This window comes from Saccopteryx bilineata, chromosome 10 (genome assembly GCF_036850765.1).
Source record: "Saccopteryx bilineata isolate mSacBil1 chromosome 10, mSacBil1_pri_phased_curated, whole genome shotgun sequence".
In the NCBI taxonomy this organism is placed as follows: domain Eukaryota; kingdom Metazoa; phylum Chordata; class Mammalia; order Chiroptera; family Emballonuridae; genus Saccopteryx; species Saccopteryx bilineata.
The window spans coordinates 72,034,867-72,058,590 of NC_089499.1; the positions used below are offsets into that span (position 1 = coordinate 72,034,867).

The window sequence follows — 23,724 nt, forward strand, 5'->3', positions numbered from 1 at the left end:
CAGTGAGAACTGCATTGTACACGGCCACCCAGTACAGAGGTGTGTGTGCGTACAGGCACAATACCCAAGTGTTACACAGAAAGACTTATCCTTACCCCATAAGATGCTCTTTATTAATAACTTTCTTTTATTACAGTCTTTACAATGCTGACAGATACCCACACAATTCATATCATGACCCACAATTTTTAAAATCATCTCACCAGAAGATAAAATACAAATATAACTTCTCTGCATGCTTGAACACAGGATTTAAAAAATTCATTTTTAAATGAAAAGGGACCTTCCCGGAGGCTGACTCAACTGAGCAGACCCTGCCCTTCTCGGCGGGCAGCCAGACCAGGAGGTACGGGGCACAAGCACAGTTGTGTGCGGAGGCCTGGCCTCACAGTCAGGGCCTGCTGCCTCCCTTTCTCATCTCCCCCATGTCATTTCTTCACTTTCTCTCTCTCTCTCTGAAGTGAAACAAAATTCAACCAGGTAGAAAAGAGCTGCTGTACAGGAAGGTGCAGCCTCAGCCCAGCCCCGGGGCAGGTGGGGGGATCTCTCAGGACCGCCGAGGCCCAAACACGGTGAAAGGGTAAACTGGCATGGACACCACATGTAAAAAAGTACTTTCCACTCTAAGAATTTTGAGTTTTTAAACTGCTAGTCAACTCAATATTATATTCTAGTATTACACACTGAAACTATTGGGTATTATGATAATTAGAGAGAAACTTTACATGAAAATTAGAAAACTTACTTTTAAGAACTCCCACAAGGGAAACTGGACCAATGAGAAAGGAATCTGAAGAGAAGAAAAAAAATAAATTAGGCAGAGAACATCAGACTTTGCCAAGTATGACTATACAGAAACCTGTAATTATTACTGAGAACATTATTTAACTATGTAGATATTAAAGCAAACATTAAACAAATGTACAGGTTTACTCAGGCATGGTCAACATATGGCCCACAGGCCAGATCCAGCCTGTGTAATGAGTTTATGCGGCCCACGATTAAATTTTTAATATTCTCCGCTACTTTAAAATCTCAGCAACTCGGAAGCGGAAGCATCTTTGATGATTGGAAATCAAGATATTTAAGAAATAGTGATACGCAAAAAAGAATTCCCCGTGTGACTAATCTAGGGTTAACTTCCAATAATTGGTTGAATGGATTCACGATACTTCTTTATTTTTTAAAAATTTTTATTATAAAGATTTATAACTTTTGTACTCGTCTGTACTCGATATGAACTATTTGACGTTTAGCGGCGATGTGAAACCCACGTTCTTTTAGGTGAAGTTTGCCAGTGTGCACCCAAGGTCAAAAATTTGTTATTTTTGTGGTCAAGTGTGCTGAATCAAGTGGCATTGTAGCACAGACAATAGCTGCAGTTGATAACTGAAAACGTGTCCAGGTTGTTTGTAAAACGAAATAATTGTTTTATTTGAGATATAACCCCTTCAAGCTCATTCTGTTAAACAAATATTGTTTCGATTGATTGCAATATAGTTTGCATATTTATAAGGTATGTAATTATATTTTTATTAAAATACATTTTTATTAACATTGTACATTAAAATTTTTTTCACTCACATTTATTCATAAACAAATTACATAAAATTTTGTTTACTTAAATAAATTTTTGTATTTAACATATTTTAATATTTTGTCTGGCCTGTGAAAAAAGTTTTCTTTCTAATCTGGCCCGGGGGCAGAAACTGTTGGCCACACCTGGGCTTACTATATACACAGGCTTTAGAAAACAAGTTAACTGTAACTGCTTTTAGTGTTCCACTAACTCTGAGCCTGTGGAACATAAAATGATGCTGTCAGGCCCTTTTCAAGTAGAAGAGAAGCACAGCAGAGGCTCTGGCTACTGAGATGACAAAATAAATATTTCCCATCATAAGCAATAAAGATTTTAAAGACTTGGCATATTTCTGCTTAACAGCTAGAGCTGTCTGCTCTTTAACAGGCTGGGTGTTAAGCATTTAAAAGAAGAAGAGATGGGGGAGCAGGGACAGAGGGAAAGAGAGAGAGAGAGCTGAGAGTGGGGAGGCAGCAGAGAGAGAAAGGATGGGATGAAGGGGGAGGAAAAGAAACAAGGGGAGAGGGAGGAAAGCAGGAGTGAAAAAGAAAAAGAAGGAGGGATAGAAAGGAAGAGAAGAACTGGGCAAGAAAGAAGGGGGAAAAGGCAGAGGAGACTAGAAAGAGGAAGGAAAAGAGAAGTAAGTGAGTGAGAGGAGTGGGCAAGGGAGGAAGGGCGAGAGAAGGAAAGGAGAGGGAGACCAGAGGAGCTGATGAGGGAAGGAGGGGAGGAAAGAGGAGAGACAGAGCCACCTGCAACAACAAAAAGAGGCTCGGGACCCGAGGACCACAGCACGGAAATGGGAAGCCTGCACCCCTCAACGAAGGGACGTCTCAATGCTGGAGGAGTGGAGTGCCCCTGAACCCCGAGGTAGACCCTGGAGCAGCAAAGGGTGATGAGGTGTGAGAGGTGGACATACCACTGCACTCACACTGTAAGTATTAACAACTAGTGTGTAACAATAAGAGAGTTACCAGGCACTTTTCATGTGTCAGGCACTATACTGATAAGCACTTGATAGGTTTTATTTCACCAAATCCTCAAAACCCTGGAATACAGGTATTATTACCATCCCCGTTTTAGAGAAGAGAAAACGGAGGTTCAGAGAAGCTGTGTTAATTTGCCTAAAGGCACAATGAAGAAGCCCAATCTGACTCCAGAGTTGTTACATACTCTGCCTAAAATATATCTAAGCACATGTATCTGCATAGAGTACATTCACCCTTAGTATAATCAATTTGCTTTTAATTACACTTTTTTTTTGAGAAACAAAACCCAAGTTTATTTGTTCATTTCTTGCATTTGAAGTACTCCTCGATGACATCCCTTGCCTGAGATTCTTTGCCATAGTCCTTATCCACCACACAACTGCAACCAGCCACTGTATGGGGTTTCCCCTCTCTGTCGATTTTTACAGAGGCCTACCCGTTCCCCTAGTTTCTTGTTGTCAACCTTAATTAGGTTGAGATGGTGCTCAGCACAAAGGGCCTCCACCAATTCGACATGCATAGGCTCATCACAGTTCCATGCAAGCGCACAGGGGTGGGCTTGGCGCTTGTCTAAGGCTTTGGCAGCTTCACGAACTCGGCGGGCTCGGCCATCGTGGGTGAGGGCGGTCTTCAGCACCGCTTGTAAAGCAGTCTAAACGTCATTCTACCTCCAGCAGCAATGCCTTCCTGGCCAAGGCGGTCGGTTATGGGTGGAGCCCAATCTTAAAAGCACCCAAGCCTCCGCCTCCGCACAGCTCCACAGCGGCAGGGAAAGAGCTAATTACACTTTCAAAAATTAAAAATAGAACCCCACTTCCATACTTCCTAAAAGTACTAGAACTCCAGTGGGCCCCACCCACCAACCTGTGTAACATCCAGCCACTGCCGCATGGGCCTGTGTTAGGGACGACTGGCTCCCAGCAGGCCGCGGTCCTGGTGGTGGTGCTCTGTATTCACTCACAGGAAGTGAAAAGTAAATGTGGACTCTGAACACTAACAATATGGGTGTGTGAGTGTGTTTGAGTGTATGTGTATATGTGTGTGTGTAAGTGTCTGAGTATGAGTGTGCGTGCAAGTTTGAGTATATGTGTGTATGTTGTTGTGTGAGTGTGCGGGTGTGTAAGTGTTTGACTATATGAAGGAATTAATGGTCCATAAATTAAGGGCATTAAATTACTCCTAAAATATTTATAATTATTCATAAGTTAGAGTCTGCATCTTTACCTTACTCTGCTGGAATACCTTATGGCCCTGGGCTTGACAGTGGCCACAGTAGATTTGTCTACTGTTTGAACATAAAATGGCAGTGAGAAAAAAAAAAAAATCAAAGTCAATAGATTAGTTTAAGATAAAAAACTATAATCTCAGAGAAGTTTGTCATCTTTATAAATAAACAACAGCTCACCCCATACATCAAAGTACTACAATAGGAATCCAATTTAGTTTCTTTTTTGTCATAAAACCATGAAAGCATCTGACACTGTCCATTCAGAAACTAAAGTGCTATATTTCCAATTAATTATTAAAACCCAAATATTAAAAAATATACAATATGTGCCCTGGCCAGTTGCTCAGTGGATAGAGTATTGGCCTGGCATATGGGTGGCCCAGGTTCAACCCCTGGTCAGTGCACAGATAAGAAGCGACCATCTGCTCCTCTCCCCCTTCTCTCTCTCTTCCTCTCTCACAGCCAGTGGCTCCACTGGTTCAAGCGCGGTCCTGGGCACAGGACAGGTCAGTTAATTCCAGCATCAGCCCCAGTCAGGGTGCCGTGTAGATGCCAGGTGGGGCACATGCGGGAATCCATCTCCCTTCCTCTCACTTAAAAATAAATAAATATAAATAAAAATACACAATATGTAATAAAACCCCCAAGAAGAAAACAGGCAAAAATATTGCAGATGAACTAAATGTTGTTTGTTCCCTTTCCTCCCTAACGTAAATGCATCACATTTTAACAAGAATGGAAATATTTCACATTTATAAGATAACACCTTATAAATTACTGTAACTGTCTGTGCTAGCATTCTTCACTTCTTGATTTAAATAACTCATCAAATTACATTGTATGTAATCTGCAGTTTTTTGGTACTTAATACATAAAACGGTAGAGCAAAAGCAGGTTTATAGTTGCTCGCATGGACTATAATACAAAAATTAATAAATAAGAATATAAGAATAAACTTTCACAGACTGGCTACTAAACCTACTTTTAAACACTCTCTATTAGATTTTGAATCCTGGAGATGAACATTTTGCCCATTTTCCTCTATTAAACATTATTCATTAAATTGTTGCTTTAATTTAAAAATCACACATTTGAAATGGAGAAATTATTCCACTGGGTATTTATTTTTAGAAGTCAGTCGACAGTAAATCCAAACTTGATTCTTTAAAACAAGATTAAATGACAGTCCAAGGTAATTAAATGTGCTATAAATGTTTAAATAATTAAATTTATTTCTGTTATCTGGTAGTGAAATACCCCTTATAAGATCAATTCCTGCTGTGTAAAAATTTGTTTAAATATTCTTCAACTCAAAACCTCATTGAAGCATCTTGGCAGTCACCACCTGAAGAAACCACAGAGACGTGCCCCACATTGGGCGTGGCCGCCCGCACACACGCCTCCTCACACAGCAGCACTCTGCAGCTCCCAGGCTCCTGCACGCATAGCGGAGCTGGCCCAGGAGCGCTAGCTCCCTCCCAGGTCTGGTTTGAAGTTACAGAACAGTGATGTTTCTTCAAGACGTGGAATTTAAGACCCCAAACACATGTAAGCTGTTATTTTAAAATGTTTTATAGATGAAGAAAATGCATAGGTGCATTCAGAGGTCTTAGATTCCAAACACAACATACCCATTTTATTACACCAAAAGTTACAAAATGGCTTTCTGTTGTGACCTTTTTAATGCTTCCATTTAAGATGTTTTGTTTGAATAAGGTTGCTAAGACCCAGGGCACTAATAAGTGAGCAGCAGTAAGGGCAGCTACCATCACAGAAGTAGATGTAGAAGGGAAAAACCCTTCTGAAATTTAACATGGATTCCACCAGTAATAAACACAGCAACAATTCTGCGCAAGCATGTGCATGTGAGGTTCCCACGTGAAGTAGGTAAAATGAAATCTGGGCATGGTTAACGGGAAGCAAGTGTTGGGGGTTACTAAAGGAACAAAGAATGTACAAAATTAGATACAGCAAACTTTACCCATCACCATGTATTGAACTAGAATCACCCTTGAAGTCAGTAAGTACTTATAACACTGATCTTAAAATAAATGCCTGTAATCTTGTAAGTCCTTTAACAAATAATGATGTGATTTATAATATAACTGAGGGGATAGGAAGATATCTAAGTGACTATTTAGCTCTAAAATTCTATTTTTTATTGGAAAGGTCAAATTAAAACACCACAATACTCTTTAAATAAATAAAACTTAGTTGTATGCTAAAATGAACATAAACTATGAGTATCAACAAAGCCTAAGGAACAAAAAGGTACATTTCAAAAGCTGTAAAGCTATCATACTTTCAGAAATATGCCCAAAATTCACTAGCAATAAGACCAAAAAAGAGTGCGTGTGTGTGTGTGTGTGTGTGTGTGTGTGTGTGTCACAGAAACAGTGCTAAGACCTCAAATCAGAAGGGATACTGGAGTGGGTCTAAGGACTGGCCCATTCCGATTTCTAAGGGCTCCGGCGGGAGTCTCCTTTCTTGTTGCGCGGCAGTGTCCTAGTTTCTGAGCTTGATCTAGGATTTTCCACTTCAGCCTCACAGCAATAAAGCCACTCCCCCTCTAAATGCTCTGTGTCTTTTCCCACTCAACCCCAAAGGTGAGTGAGAAAAATGAAGTTGAAGACCTAAAAAAACCTTTTGTCCCAATGTGACTTGTCATTAAATTTTTTTTCAAAAAGTGAGAACCATTCAAATCTGGTCTGTTAGCGTATGACGCACCTAGAAAAAATTATAACAATATATACTATTTTTAAATTTAACAATAATAATCCATTTATATGCACAGTACACAGTGAAAATAATGTATACGTAATAAAGGAATTAACTTAAAAGTACGAAAAATTGAAAGTGATTTATTCCTGAGGTTTTTAAAACATACTTAAATTCCTAAAGCATCCTTCCAAAGAAAGCAAAAATGGACACAAGAGCATGAAAATCTAATATTGAAAAGGAGATAATGTAAGCAGTTTGATTATCCAGTAAATCTAGTAGATCTCAAAGGCAGGAACGTTCAGAGTACCAAAACTTACTACAAAACCAGCAAACAACATAATGTAGGAATGACATCAAGACACTTACAAGTGGGATGGAATAGGGCCCAGAAATAGACCCTAACATATATGATCATATGATTTGTATTTATTCTTCTCTCTCTCTTTTTTTTTAAGAGAGCTAGGGAGAGGGAGAGAGAGAGAGACAGGAACATTGATCTGCTCCTGTATGTGCCCCAACCGGGGAATCAAATCAGCAAACTCCACACTCTGGGACAACACTCCAACTAAGCTATCTGGCCAGGGCTTAATTTTGTTTTGTTTTGTTTTTTTGAGATAGAGAGAAGAAGGAAGAGAGAAGGGAGTGGGAAGGGAACATTCATTTGTTGTTCTACTCAATCATGCATTCATTAGTTGCTTCCTGTGTATGCCCTGACCAGGGATCGAACCTGGTATGTCTACACGGCAGGCTGATGCTCTATCAACTAAGCCAACAGGTCAGGGCCTCGAGCAATCAAATTCATAGACCAGAAAGTAGAATGGAAGCTGGGAGAAGAGGGGAAGGCGCAGTTGAATGGGTATGAGGCTGCAGTTTTGCAAAATGAAGAGTTTGGTAGACTAGTTGCTTAACATTAAAAACACAATACAACTGAATTGTACACTTAAAAAAGGATAAAAATGGTTAAGTGTATTTTCCCACCATTTAAATATGTGTGTGTGTGTGTGTGTGTGTGTGTGTGTGTGTGTGTGTGTATTTTAGTGAGAGAGAGAAGAGAGAGGCAGGGAGAGAGATGAGAAGCATCAACATGTAGTTGCATCACTTTAGTTGTTCACTGATTGCCTCTCATACGTGCCTTGTCCAGGGGAGCTCAGCCAGCAACCTTTGGGCTCAAGCCAGTGACTATGGGATCACGTTGATGATCCCAAGCTCAAGCCTGCGACCCTGAACTGAAGCTGGTGAGCCTGCACTCAAGCTGCATGCAATCGTGCTAAAGCCAGCGACCTCAGGGTCACACTGAGGTCCCAGGTTGACACTCTATTCCAGGGGTCAGGAACCTATGGCTCGCAAGCAAGATGTGGTTCTTTTGATGGCTGAATCTGGCTCACAGACAAATCTTTAATTAAAAAAAATGTTAAAAATATAAAACATTCTCATGTATTACATACAATTCATTCATTTCCTACCGCTCATGTTCATGGTTGCGGGTGGCTGGAGCCAATCACAACTATCCTCCGGGACAACACCAAATTTTTATTGGATAATGCGTAAGGTACACGGATCACTGTGAGGTCAGGAAGTAAACTTTCCTCCTTTTAATCAAGTAGTCAGCTAGCTAATTGCAGAAACCCTTTTGACGAAGAAGATGGCTAAAAGAAAAAAAGATGAGAAGTATCATACTTTTCAGCAGGAATGGACAGAGGAATTCACTTTTGTGGAGAGAGCAGGTTCTGTAGTGTGTCTAATATGCAATGATAAAATTGCATCGATGAAACAGTCAAATATAAAGCGGCACTTCGACACACGCCATACTACATTTGCACAGAAATATCCAGCGGGGACAGCAGGAAGAAAGCATGTCAAGAGCTACTCTGCAGAGTGCAAGCTAGTCAGCAGCAACTCCGTGTTTGGACCCAACAAGGTGACTGGAATTTGGCTAGCTTTGCTGGTGCTTTAGCAATTGTGAGAAACGGAAAGCCATTCACAGATGGGGAGTATGCCAAAACATTCATGCTGGATGTTGCCAATGAACTTTTTGATGACTTTTCGGGTAAAGACAAGATAATCAAACGAATAAAAGGCATGCCTCTGCCAGCAAGAACTGTTCATGATCGTACCATCATGATGGCAAATCAAACTGAGACAACACAACTGAAGGACATAAATGCAGCACCATTCTTTTCTCTCACTTTGGATGAGTCAACAGACATAAACCATTTATCCCAGTTTGGTGTGATTGCAAGGTATGCTGTTGGTGACACACTATGTGAAGAAAGTCTTGCTGTTTTGCCTATGAAGGAGACAACAAGAGGGGAGGATTTATTCAAGTCTTTCACTGAGTTCGCTAAGGAAAAGAATCTACCGATGGATAAACTTATTCCGGTGTGTACTGATGGTGCTCCGTGCATGGTGGGGAAAAACAGAGGATTTGTAGCGCTTCTTCATGAACATGAAAAGAGACCCACCCGAAGTTTTCACTGCATCTTACATCAGGAGGCTCTTTGTGCTCAGATGTGTGGCAAGCAGCTTGGTGAGGTGATGTCGCTGGTCATTTGGGTGGTCAACTTTATTGTTGCCTGAGCTTTAAATGACCGCCAGTTTAAAACACTGCTGGATGAAGTTGGGAATAATTATGCTGGTCTGCTTCTGCAGAGCAATGTGCATTGGTTGTCAAGAGGGAAGGCGCTCAGCCATTTCGTGGCTTGTCTGAGAGAAATCCGGACTTTTGTTGAAATGAAAAACATCGAGCATCCTGAGTTAGCTAACACTGAGTGGCTCCTGAAGTTCTACTCTCTTGTGGACATGACTGAACATCTGAACCAGCTCAATGTGAAAATGCCAGGTGTTGGAAATACAGTCTTAACCCTTCAACAAGCAGTGTTCGCATTTGAAAACAAGCTGGAACTCTTCATAGCCAACATTGAAACAGGTAGTTTACTACACTTTGAAAAACTGGGAGAGTTTAAAGATGCATGCACAGCAAGTGACCCTGCTCAACATCTTGATCTCCAGCAGCTAGTGGGCTTCACATCTTATCTCCTGCAGTCATTCAAAGCACGCTTTGGAGAATTTTGTGAGCGTACTCGTCTTTTTAAGTTCATCACCCATCCACATGAGTGTGTAGTGGACAGCATCGACCTGAGTTACATCCCCGGTGTCTCCGCCAGAGACTTTGAGCTACAAGCTGTTGACTTGAAGGCTTCAGACATGTGGGTGAATAAGTTCAAGTCACTGAATGAAGATTTGGAAAGACTTGCACGACAGCAAGCAGAGTAGGTGAGCAAACACAAGTGGGGAGAAATGAAAAAACTTCAACCTGTGGACCAGTTGATTGTCAAAACTTGGAACGCGCTTCCCATCACTTACCACACACTGCAGCATGTGACTATTGCTGTACTGACAATGTTTGGCTCTACGTATGTATGTGAGCAGTCTTTCTCACCTCTGAAGAACGTTAGGACCAACCTACGATCACGTTTAATGGATGGAAGTCTCAACGCCTGCTTGAAGCTTAACCTCACCGCGTATCAACCAGACTACAAAGCCATCAGCAAAACCATGCACCACCAGAATTGCATTAATGGTAAGAAGTACTTTATTCGGCCCTGGCCGGTTGGCTCGGCGGTGAAGCGTCGGCCTGGTGTGCGGGGGACCTGGATTCGATTCCCGGCCAGGGCACATAGGAGAAGCGCCCATTTGTTTCTCCACCCCCCCTCCTTCCTCTCTGTCTCTCTCTTCCCCTCCTGCAGCCAGGGCTCCATTGGAGCAAGGATGGCCCGGGCACTGGGGATGGCTCCTTGGCCTCTGTCCCAGGCGCTGGAGTGGTTCTGGTCGTGGCAGAGCGACGCCCCGAAGGGCAGAGCATCGCCCCCTGGTGGGCATGCCGGGTGGATCCCGGTCAGGCGCATGCGGGAGTCTGTCTGACTGTCTCTCCCCGTTTCCAGCTTCAGAAAAATGTAAAAAAAAAAAAAAGTACTTTATTCATCATTGGTTAGTCATCATTGGTTAGCAACAATGTTATTAAAAAGAATTCAGAGACTTATTGTACTTTAAAAGTGTTGGTCTTACATAAAATGCACACATTTACTTGTATTAAGTGTTCAACATATTGTATGGCTCTCATGGAATTACATTTTAAAATATGTGGCGTTCATGGCTCTCTCAGCCAAAAAAGTTCCTGACCTCTGCTCTATTCACTGTGCCACCACTGGTCAGGCTATTTTTAAATTCTTAAAAAATACTATTAATAAAAAGGCAAGTACAGACTGGAAGAACATATTTGCAAAACATTTCTGACATGGAAGTTCTATTCAAAATATATAAAAAAATCTTTCAAAACTTAATTATAAAAAGAAATTAAAACTAATAACCCAATTTTTAAAATGCATAAAAAACAAACATTTCACAAAGAAAGGAATACAAATCACTAGTATAAACACATGAAAAGATATTCAATATCATTAGCATCTCAGAAATGTTAGTTAAAACACACTAAGAAAAACAGTCTGTGTCCTGACCAGTTGGCTCAGTGGTAGAGCGTCAGCACACCATGTGGAAGTCCCAGGTTCTATTCCTGATCAGGGAACATAGGAGAAGGTCCCATCTGCTTCTCCACCCTTACCCCTTTTTTCTGTCTCTCTCTCTTCCCCTCCCACAGCCATGGCTAGAATGGCTCAAGCAAGATGACCTTAGGTGCTGAGAATGGCTCCATGGCCTCTGTCTCAGGTGCTAAAAAAAACAGCTTCAGATGGGCAAAGCGTCGTGCCCCTATGGGCTTGCCGAGTGGATCCAGCAGTTGGGGAACATACAGCATGTGGGAGTCTGTCTCTCTGCCTCACCGCTTCTCACTAAAAAAAAAAAAAAAAAAGGAAAAAAATCCCAGTCTGTTGGTTCTTCAAAAACTTAAACATTGAGTTATCATACAAGCCAGCTATTCCACTCCAGTTATACAGCCAAAATACTTAAAATCAGGGATCCAAACAGATATTCGTCTACAAATCTTCACTGCATCATTATTCACCAAACAACCCAAATGTCCACAAAAGATTTCAAGGATAAACAAAATATGGTCTATCCATACACCATAAATAGGAATGAAACTCTGATTATTCAATAATTTGGATGAAGCCTGAAAAAAACTAAGCCAGATAGAAAAGGACAAGTATTTTATGATTCCACTAATTTGAAATAGCTAGAATAGGCAAACTCATAGAGAAAGAAACCAGACTAAAGGTTTCCGGGAGTTCAGGGCAGGGGAGTTACTGCTTAATGAGTGCAGTTTCTGTTGGGGTGATGGCAGAGTCTCAGGAGCAGAGAGTAGAAATGACTGCACTACATGCTGAGTGATGCTGAAGTGTGTACTTAAAGAGATTAGATTGGCACATTTTATATCTATTTTCCACAACTTAAAAAATATTTTTTTTAAAAAGCACACATTGACATGACATTATGTACCCACTAAAAAGGCTGAACTGAACAAGCCTGATGACACCAAATAATGAGAAGCATGCGGGGCAAACCCAGCTCTCATATTTTGTGGGTAGGACTTTAAAATAGAATCGCTTTCAAAGGGCGTTTGCTAAGTTTTTATTTGCTCCAAAAATTCCACAGTATATATTCACGAGCAATGACAATATATGTCGACAATAAGATTTGTACACAAATATCATAGCAGTTTTAATCACAAAAGTGTCCCTCAACAGGAGAGAGGATATACAAATTGTGGCATATTCATACAGTGGAATATTAGGAATGAAATGGAAAGAACTACTGATACATGCAATAACGCTGATGATTCTCACACATTATGTCAAGCAAAAAGAGACACAAAAAGAGTTTATAATGTATGATTCTATTTATACAAAGTTCTAAAAGGTAGAACTACCTGAGCAGACAGATTGACTGGGCTGGCACACCAGAGCAGGTTCTAGGGATATTCAATATCATAATAGGGGTACGAACTTCATGGCTATATTCATTCTTCAAAAAGGTACATCTATGGCCCTGGCTGGCTGGCTCAGTGGTAGAGTGTCCGCCCAGTGTGTGGATGTCCCTGGTTCGATTCTTGGTCAGGGCACACAGGAGAAGTGACCATCTGCTTCTCCACCCCTCCCCCTCTCGGATCTCCCCACCCCCCTAGCAGCCATGGCTCGACTAGAGCAAGCTGGCCCTGGGCACTGAGGATTGTTCACGTGGCCTCTGTCTCAGGAGCTAAGAAGAACTCAGTTGCTGAGCAACAGAGCATCGCCCCCAGTGGGCTTGCCCTGTGGATCCTGGTCGGGGCGCATGTGGGAGTCTGTTTCTGCCTTCCCTCTTCTCACTGAATTTATTAAAAAAAGGGTGCATCTGTGATTTATGATTCAATGTATACAGATTTTATCTATAAATATAATTATAAAAAATACAATAGTAAGGTGAAGAATGGATGAAAATATAGATGAAAAATGGCAGAACATGGTGACTATTGAAACTTAGTGATGGGGACTTTGAGGCACACCTTATTTATGTTTTAATCTTTTCTTAATAAACAATGTACAAGTAAAGCATGGCTACAATCTCATCATTAAAATTCACAGGCAGCCTGACCTGTGGTGGCGCAGTAGATAAAGCGTCAACCTGGAAACACTGAGGTTGCCGGTTCAAAACCCTGGCTTGCCTGGTCAAGGCACATGTGGGAGTTGATGCTTCCTGCTTCTCCCCCTTTTCTCTCTCTCTATCTCTCTCTCTCCCCCCTCTTCTCTAAAATGAAAAGAAAAAAATTAAAAAAAAAAATTCATAGGCAGAAGCCTGGAACTAAATGAAGGTCAATGTGAGCACCTTACCTCCAGTTAACCAAAGTTTACTGACACGAACAGTTTGGGATAGATATTCTCATTTATCAACATATTTAGATTTAGCTCTTTTAAAAAAGTTAACCGTTAGTATACATATAGTTCCAAAATTTAATTATTTCTCTACACAACATCTTAGAGGTATTTCCATGTTGATTAATATAGGTGTGTCACGTCTGACCACTGCACAGTATTTCATAATATTTAACTATCCCTTAATGGTTTATTTCCTTTCCCCCACAAAAGACTATTTTTTGTTTAATTAATTATTTATAGAAGATTCTAGCTACATCATACAGACTGTAAATATATAATTTCTGAACATACGTAACAACATGGAAAGCTAAGGTAGAATATTAACCCTTCATTAGTATAATTATCCTTAAAAATGCCCTGTGTTAACATTCAGGAATATCAGAGCACAGAGAAATTCTCTTTTAGGTATCAAGTTTAATTTAAGAAATCAATTCATTTAATTTAGGAAAATCAGAAATTAGACTGGCTTTTATATGTCAACTGAGTGATTCTAACACATCCAATATTAACTGACTCCTAGCAAATGTTCAGTACTTGCATTATTTGTTTCCACGGGACTGTAAAAATTATTTATGCAGTAGAATTATGGTATCAAGAGTTCCCGACCTATGCCTGATTTAGCAGAATATAAACATGAGATCACATAGATACAACTTGTGTCCTACCAGAAAAAAAAAAGAAACTATTTTTAGTAATTGAGATTCTAAAGAAAAAAAAACAAATATTTTCAAAAGTTTTCCATTAATTAGGAAAGATTTTTTAAAAATCTTTTTTCCAGCCCTGTCCAGTTGGCTCAGTGGATAGAGTGTCAGTCTGGTGTGCGGATATCCCAGATTCAATCCACCGTCAGGGCACACATGAGAATCGACCATTTATTTCTCCCCCCTTCCCACTTCCCCTTCTCTCCCTCTTCCCTTCTCGAAGCCAGTGGCTCGATTGGTTCAAGTGTCGGCCTCAGGCACTGAGGATATCTCAGTTGGTCAGAGCACCAGCCCCAGAAGGGGGTTGCTGGGTGGATCCTGGTCAGGACGCATGTGGTAGTCTATCTCTCTATCTGCCCCGCCTCTCATTGTTTCAATTACAGTTGACATAAAATATTAGTTTCAGGTGTACAACCCCATTATTAGATATTATAAAACTTACTAAGTGATCATCCTAATTAGTCTTGTACCCATCTGACACACCATATATAATTATTATATTATTGACTATATTTCCTATGCTGTACTATGCTGTCCCCAGATTATTCTGTAACAACCAATTTATACTTCTTAAACCCTTCAACTTCTTCACAAATTCTCCCAACCCCCCCCCATCTGGCAACCATCAAAATGTACTCTGTATCTATGAGTCTGAAAAAGAAAAAGTCCCCCTTCTTTTTTTTTGACAGAGACAGAGAAGAGAGTCAGAGAGAGGGAAAGACTGACAGAAAGGGCGAGAGATAAGAAGCATCAATTTTTCGTTGTGTCACTTTAGTTGTTCATTGATTGCTTTCTCATATGTGCCTTGACTGTGGGGCTACCGCAGACCAAGTGACTCCTTGCTCAAGCCAGCGACCTTGGGTCCAAGCTGATGAGCTCTGCTCAAACCAGATGAGCCCTTGATTAAGCTGGCGACCTCGGGATCTGGAACCTGGGTCCTTCATGTCCCAGTCTGACGCTTTATCCACTGCGCCACCACATGGTTCAGGCAAGAAAACGTCTTTATATAAATATATAAACACATATACATACACACACATATACACTGATCCCTTCAATGATCCATTTATTTTCACTGGCTTCTTTTTTATCTTTCAATTATAGTTTACTAAAGAACAAAATAGCCTGACCTGTGGTGGTGCAGTGGATAAAGCGTCGACCTGGAACACTGAGGTCGCCGGTTCAAAACCCTGGGCTTGCCTGGTCAAGGCACATATGGGATTGATGCTTCCTGCTCCTCCTCTCCCCCTTTTCTCTCTCTCTTCCTCTCTCTCTCTCTCCTCACTAAAATGAATAAAATTTTTTTTAAAAAAGAATAAAATGAACAGACTCACAGATACAGAGAACAGACTGATGGCTTACTGGCTTCTTCAATGAACTATGGGTCGCCCCACAATTCTTACAATAATTACTCAGCAACTAGGACGCTTCTTTTTGATGAAACTTGAAATTTTCCTTTTGTGTATAGGAAGCAAATGAAGAAGTTCATTTTCAGTTCTTCAGAGTCATCTCAAATACGTTAAGCAGTGTTCATTTAAGCCTTCTAAGAAAACCAGCACAGAGCAGTGGAGGTGCTTGAGACTCAGAAATGTCAAAACCAGAACTCCTATCAAGATGTTAGAACTCTGGCACAGGGTCAGGAACCAGATGTTTTCAGTTGGAATCTGCATGCAGACTTGAATCCCTTACAAAATACAGTCAGGTTGTTCTCTTCTCATCTGCAGCGGGGAACGACACCAGCACGAACAGTTCAGTTGTCATTCCCACTGACCTGCTTCCCTCTCTCCCAGAGGTACGTTTCGCTCTTGATTCAGAGAGCACAGAAGAGGGGTCAGGAACAATGAGTCGCCAGCCCCTTGAGAAGTCATACAGTTAACAGCAGATTATGTTACTTACTGTTCTATCAATTGCTCTTGTAAACTAAGGCACAGGCTTATTTTCCAGATTCTCCTCATTTCTGAAGCAACTGGTTTTTTAGTGATAAAGATAATCTAATTGATGATTTCCCAAACTCTAGAACACAAAAATGTAATTAATTAAGCTTAGAAAACTAACCAGGAGTAATAAACTTTTTTTTTTTTTAAACAGAGACAGAGTCAGAGAGAGGGATAGACAGGCAGGAACAGAGAGATGAGAAGCATCAATCATTAGTTTTTCATTGCGTGTTGCAACATCTTAGTTGTTCATCGATTGCTTTCTCATATGTGCCTTGACCGCGGGCCTTCAGCAGACCGAGTAACCCCTTGCTCAAGCCAGCGACCTTGGGTACAAGCTGGTGAGCTTTGCTCAAACCAGATGAGCCCGCGCTCAAGCTGGCGACCTCGGGGTCTTGAACCTGGGTCTTTCCTCATTCCAGTCCGATGCTCTATCCAGTGCACCACCACCTGGTCAGGCGAGTAATAAACTTTGAAGTTAATATTCAAACCATTTGTATAGATACATCCTTTGAGCATTTATGCAAATTACAACTTGAAAAGAATCATGAAAAATAAAAATAGGTTTGTATAGTAGTTAGGCCATATGGGTAGCTCACCTGTTCCTTCCCTCCCTCGCACCCACTTACCTTTCTCTCTCAGCACCACTTCCAAACTTTCCACTATAATCCTGTGGTAGAAAGCAGCCCCTCTAATACAACACGAGAAGGAGGCTGGGCAGTAATGTGGCACTGACCAATTTATAGTATGGTCAGAAGAAAGCGGCTGGGGAGCAGAAGAAAAGCCAGCAGCTGGGTAAGGGCAGGGCGATAGTGATGTCTGGTTTGCATATTATCATATCTCACTGCTTGGCATAACGGAGTGCTCAGTAACTAGACTGATCACAAAAATTACGGAATATTTCAAAATGAATATGAAGCAATAAAAAAAAGCATTCAATTTTTTTTTATTAAACAAGAACATTAGAAAAGCAAACAACAAGTCAAAAAAAGTTGTTCAATTATGTAAATGAGATGTGAACCAACTTTTATTTCATTGGTGAAAATGCACTATAAAAAAGGCTGGAAGTACTGGAGTATCTGCACATTCCCTGATCCCCTAATTTTTGTGAGCAGTATACTTATTACATGAAAAAATGGAGGAAAGGCAAAGGAACAAATGAAGACAAAGCTGGAAAGGAGGCTGATGGCAGAACTAGGGGATCTTCTGACTCTCAGTCCCATGAATGCTCTTTTTACTCATTAACTCTTGTTTCATAAGTACTTATCAGCAATGTTCTGAGAGCTTAATAAGAAAAAAGAAAAGTGAACATCAATCATGTAAAAAAGGGATAAAATACAAATATCGACCCCATCATTATGTTTGTTAATTAAGTCAACAAGTCCAATAAGTATACATATATATGTTCCAGGAAGCAGAAGCTTTGGAAAGGCACTGTATAAATGCTTCTCCAATTAACTCTCACTCATTTATGATAATAGAAAATAGCATTAAGAAGCCTAGGTATCAAGAACTGTTAAGTAATTTACTTTATACAATTAGAGGGAAGCCATGCTTTCAGAAGAACAATTTTGGGTTAGAGTTTGGGACATTATATAAATGAGTGTAATAGAATGCTATAAGATATTTCCCCCAATTTACTGGTTACCTTTCCCTCAGTTCTGTTACACAGGTTGGATCTTATTATATAATATGTGAACAGTCTGCTGCAGTTAGTTAGTGTTTGACCATCACAATAATACTAGTTTATGCCTATCAATCAATTAGAAAAGAAAGGAAATAAACTTTAGGGTCTGATAGAGATTTTAAAAGACAATTAAAAAATATTTACCATATTTCCCCATGTATAAGACTCACATTGTTTTGAAAAATCTGGGGTCTAAAAACTGGGTGCATGTTATACAGTGGTTGAAGATTTTTTTACTTGTATTTCCCACTTTTTCAAGCTTGTTTTTGCACTCATTGTTGAAGACAGTGATTCGTCATCAGACAGAGATGAGGACAAGCTAATGGATGGGAGTTTTGACAGTGATGAAGAGTTGTATGAATTTTATGATGAATAAAACTTGAGTTCAATAACTTTATGTAATACAGCTCCAGTGTCTTCTCATTCCCAGGCCCAATTAGAAGGAAAAGACCATATCTGAGACATGCCATTCTCAAGACAAAGGGCAGAAGCAAGAGGACTGATAGAAACTTGTCATAGCTCTTGAAGCTCTGTTCAGAACTAGAACGCTGTCACTTCTGCAGACTTTACACTTGCCAAACAAGTCACAACACCAAGCCTGACAATGGGTTAGTGAGAAACTACAAATCATTTAACAGTAGGCAGGGAAGTATAATCGATCCTCCTATAAGGAAAGAAGCAAAGAGTTGGGAACTATAATATCATTTATTACACAGATCATTCAACTTCCATGACTAATGCTTTTCTCTTTGCTATAAGTAAGTCTAGGCAAAAGCGCACACCCACAACCATTAAGGGAATGAAAAAAGAAACACACAGGCCTGAAAATGATCCCAAGAAGATGATGACATGAACTCACCCCATTACTTCCACTATCACTTTCACTGTGTCTGCTGGAGCACACACAGGCCTGGAGCCTGCAGACAGCTCCTTGGAGCTGAAGGCCTGAGCTCTGTGTAGTAAAGAGAAGGGAACTGGGGTGTATGGGCTTCTTATTTTTCTGGGAGCTGGGAAAGTGCCTTGATACCAGCTTCTTAGAACCCTGGAAAAAGGACTTTAATGGCTCTAGACAAAGCCTGGCCTGTGAAGATCAATGACCCTTAGGTAGGGGACTTGTCTCCCTGAATCATCAGATACCAAGACCAGAACTGGGCCCCACTGAGCTAACAAGGAAATTGTGACAACATGCCAGGAGGCTGAGCATCCAGAAAGACAGTGATCAGGAGAACAGAAGGAGCAAACCCACCACCAAACAGAGTCGCTTGAAGACAAAGAGGTGAATATGGGTCAGAAAAGAACAAGGGAACTTAGGGAGATTTAAAGCAAAGATAAGTTTACCTGGATCTATAAATATGATTTTCCAAATAAGCCATACAGTAGATTAACTGAGGAAAGAATGGGTGTGGCAAAGGTCTGAATTTGTGGTCTATAAGATCAAATGGAAAGAATGGCTCAAAGCCGCAAAACAGAAATCATGACAGAAAAGATAAGAGACTTGGAGAGCCCTATAGCACATTACAGACTACTGAGTAAGCCTGAGGGCAAACACTACACCTGCTGGCTGTCAGGAAAAAAAAGATGCATGAATACTCACAAAATGTACCACTCACATACCTCCCTCAGCAAAATACCTGTGAAAGAACTGTGAATAAAGAGCAAACAAATTAGAACACAGACCCTCTGGGGAAGGGTGAGAGAGAATGAGCTTCATATTTTTATCTGCTTCCCTCCATAGATATGGTTACATGTATTATATCATTTCCACTGACTCTACTAACTAGAAAAAAGTCAAATGCTGCCAATTCAATTGTGAATCTAATTCTAAGAAACAATCAATTATAAGGCACTTCTTAGTTTCAGAATTGCTAAAATGTAAAGTACTTTTCACAATCATGAAATATGATAGTTTTATATACAGCTTAATCTAAATGAATAATGAGTCACTCTGTCTGGTAGCATGTAATAGAGTCTTAGTCAGAATTCTTGGGACAAAACAGGTGAGCAGCAAAGCAATGTCTGATAAGAGTTGAACTGACAGTATTAAAGGGTCTCAGGAAAACCTGGGGCTTGAGAGAGGGCTAAAGATAGGAGGAGGAAAACACCCTGACACTCTCATGAGTGTGGCGGGGGCAGGGCAGTGAAGTATTATGAAGCTGTCCCCTTGATGACTGGGCGGAAGTAGGAGGGAAAAGTGAACCAATCATAGCCAAGTTAAGCTACTGAGGAAAAATCACTATCTTATTTTCTAATAATGGTAAATAAACATTTCTAATTAAAAGTACAGGGGAACAAAAAAGAAAGCAGAAGAAAGCTAATTATTCCATTAAAAGACCTAGCTATATTCTATTTAAAGTAAACCAAAATGATAAAGACATGCTTTAGGATAGGCACAGAAATTAGGTTTAAAAGGTTAAAATGACTAAATGGGATTTTTTTAAAGGGCATTAAAAGCCACGATGAAGAAGATTTTCTATAAAGCCACACACAACCACACATAGCAGTGACATAAAGACTGAGTGGGGGGTCTGCTGTCCAGGAGTAACCAGCCCTCCCTAGAGGCTGCGCTGGACACAGTAAGACAAGAAAGTGAAATAACCGGTAGGAACACAGGAATAAAGGAAGGAAAGAAGGGGGGAGGGAGGGAGAGAGGGAGGGAGGGAGGGAGGAACTCTTCTCATCCTCATGCAATGACTTCTGCCTTAGAAAACGCAACAGTTTCCAGTAAAACAGTTCTATTGAATAGATTTAATCAGAAAGTTGAGTTATGTGGCTGGTTACAGAGATATTAAAAATCCATTCTATCAATCAATAAGCTCCAAAAAAGAAAATGGGGCCCTGGCCGACTGGCTCAGCGGTAGAGCGTCTGCCTGGCGTGCAGGAGTCCTGGGTTCGAGTCCCGGGTTCAATTCCCGGCCAGGGCACACAGGAGAGGCGCCCATTTGCTTCTCCACCCCTCCCCCTCTCCCTCTCTCTCTCTTCCCCTCCTGCAGCCAAGGCTCCATTGGAGCAGAGTTGGCCCGGGCACTGAGGATGGCTCCATGGCCTCTGCCTCAGGTGCTAGAATGGCTCTGGATGCAACAGAGCGACACCTCAGAGGGGCAGAGCATCGCCCCCTGGTGGGCATGCCGGGTGGATCCCGGTCGGGCGCATGCGGGAGTCTGTCCAACTGCCTCCTCGTTTCCAGCTTCGGAAAAATGAAAAAAAAACAAAAAAGAAAACAAAATGGGGGGGCAGGGATCAGTTCACAATAGTAACAAAAACTAGAAAATACCTAGAAATAAATTCAACAAGAGGAGCATATGACATAGATGAACCAAACTATAAAACTGTATCAAAAGATATCAAAAAGGTCTGAAAAAATATAGAAATTATACAACATTCTTGTCAGTTCACCCAAGCTTAATATATATTTCAAAGTCTTTCAGTTATAAAATTGTCTTTTTAAAAATAGGATATCGATCTCAGTATTTATATAGAATTAATGCCCATGCATAGCCAAGAATATTTTGAAAAAGAAGAGCAAGGGGTGGGCTGGGGGAGAAGCAGAATTCAGGTTCAGATATATATTATATACATTATACACACACACTATAAGGTTGCCTTGATCAAATCAATTCATTATGAGTCTAAAAGCAGATTAAACTAGTAACATAAGAATAGTGAACCAAGTACTATATGTCAATATATACAGAGATTTAATTCATAAAAACTTGGGGAAACGTGCTGGCTAATAAACTAAGAACTGGAAGAAAACAGGACCCATCTTATTCCAAGCGTGCGCGCGCGCACACACACACACACACACACACACAAATACAATACAGATTATGGTAAATGTAAAAAAATTGTTTGAATAAGAACCCTGCAAAAATATATGAGAATGTATGTACATTATACAGACAATGGAAACCTTAACCTCAGAAGCTATAAATGAGAAGACAGGAATATGTACAACATAAAAATTATATATTTCTATAGCAAACAATGGAAAAGCAAAAGAATAGACAATAGCTTTGGGGAAAATATCTCCAATACAGAGAGCAGAGGCTTAGTATTCATAAATACAAAGAGTTCTTACTAACAAACAAGATCACTATACCAGGAGGGAAAGGGGGTGGCAAAGGACTGGAAAAAGGCATATTCACAAGAGAGCAACTCCCAGTGAGCAGTGTCACCAACAAATAAACAAGAAGACGCTCAAACCCAGGGAAATGCAAACTGCACTACAAGGAGGTCCTGTGTAGCATCAATCGCAACGGCAAAATCGGTAAGACCTGCTACAACTATTCCCAGCAAGAAGGCAAAAGAAAAGGGTCCTCTCAGACTCACTGGTGGATATGCGAATTGCTAGTTTTTGAAGAATGTTCTAATCTAGAAACATATATTTTAAAAAAAAATCTTTAGATACAGTAAATCCATTCAAAAATTTATCCCACAGCTTGACTGGTGGTGGTAGAGTGGATCAGCATCGACCTGGAACGCTGAGGTTGCTGGTTCAAAACCCTGGGCTTTCCTGGTCAAGGCACATATAGGAGTTGATGCTTCCTGCTCCTCCCCCCTTTCTCTCTCTCTCTCTCTCTCTCTCTCTCTCTCTCATCTCTAAAATGAATAAATAAATAAAAATAATTTTAAAAAATTTATCCCACAAATATAGGGTATTTCTGTACAGGAATGTTTACTACAGCACTGTTCAGAGCAGTTAACACCTAATAGAAGCAAAGTATGTATATTAATGTTATTAATTGGGAAATAGTTGGATACATAATCCTAAACCACAGAAAAGTCAACATTTAAAAGAATACAACAGCTGACATGAAGAGCTTCTATAGGTATTGTTGAGAAAAAAAAACAAAATATAAAAAAATATGCATCATGTAAGCCATCTTTCATGAAGCATAAAACAGAAACTGTATTTGGATTTGATTATGATAGCATGAAAGCAAACATAAAAGGACCCATGCACAAATACAAGCATCTTAAGTAATACACGTGGGTTATGAGGGTGGAGAGGGGAAGGGAAGTTGAGCAAAGGTAAAAGAGAAAAAAACAAAACAAGAAAGCAGGTATGATCGGCCTAGCGTGCGGAGGACCCGGGTTCGATTCCCGGCCAGGGCACACAGGAGAAGCGCCCATTTGCTTCTCCACCCCTCCGCCGCGCTTTCCCTCTCTGTCTCTCTCTTCCCCTCCCACAGCCAAGGCTCCATTGGAGCAAAGATGGCCCGGGCGCTGGGGATGGCTCTGTGGCCTCTGCCCCAGGCGCTAGAGTGGCTCTGGTCGCAACATGGCGACGCCCAGGATGGGCAGAGCATCGCCCCCTGGTGGGCAGAGCGTCACCCCTGGTGGGCATGCCGGGTGGATCCCGGTCGGGCGCATGCGGGAGTCTGTCTGACTGTCTCTCCCTGTTTCCAGCTTCAGAAAATTGAAAAAAAAAAAAAAAAGAAGAAGAAAGCAGGTATGATTATCATCCTTAGGCATTTTTTAATATATTAAAAATTATAAAATTTAAAAAGAGGAAACTAGAAAGACAACCCAAATCAGCATTTTAGAGAGTCTTAGATTATAGAAAAATGGTATCAAATTTATCTTGTGTCATGTTGGGGCCCCCAGTGCCTACCACAAATGGTGAGCACATTATAAACATCTAAAATTTATTTATACTAACAGAATGAGAGGAGAGGAAAAGAGGGGGTGGAAGAGAACCAGGGCTCCTTGGAGAAATGGCTGACTCTAGTTTCAGGGCAGGAAATATACAAGATGAGCCTGGAGCATCTCACAGCGCCAGAATTAAGAAAATACTAAAATAAATAAATAAATAATAATAATAATAATAATTTTTTAAAAACCTGAAACCTAATACTCACATTAATGGGCACATGCCAAAGGGACACAGGAACCAACTAAAGGAGAAAAAACAAATCTACAGATAGAATTCCAAATAATTCATGCACACAAACTGCTCTCAAGAGGATGGAGCCAGGCTCAGGCCAGTTGGCTCAGCAGTAGAGCGTCAGCCCGATGTGTG

At 40.7% G+C, this 23,724-nt stretch overlaps 1 protein-coding gene and 1 pseudogene across 3 annotated transcripts in view; both read right to left on the reverse strand.

Moving 5' to 3' along the window:
* SLC25A26 (solute carrier family 25 member 26) overlaps positions 1-23,724 on the reverse strand; it is a 223,078-nt gene that overhangs the window by 64,612 nt on the left and 134,742 nt on the right. For all 3 annotated transcript variants that reach the window (XM_066245901.1, XM_066245900.1, XM_066245898.1), the window contains one exon: positions 746-790. In XM_066245901.1, the coding sequence (XP_066101998.1) occupies positions 746-790 (45 nt within the window). The remainder of the gene's footprint in view (positions 1-745; positions 791-23,724) is intronic.
* LOC136314559 (small ribosomal subunit protein eS12-like) lies at positions 2,869-8,637 on the reverse strand (annotated as a pseudogene).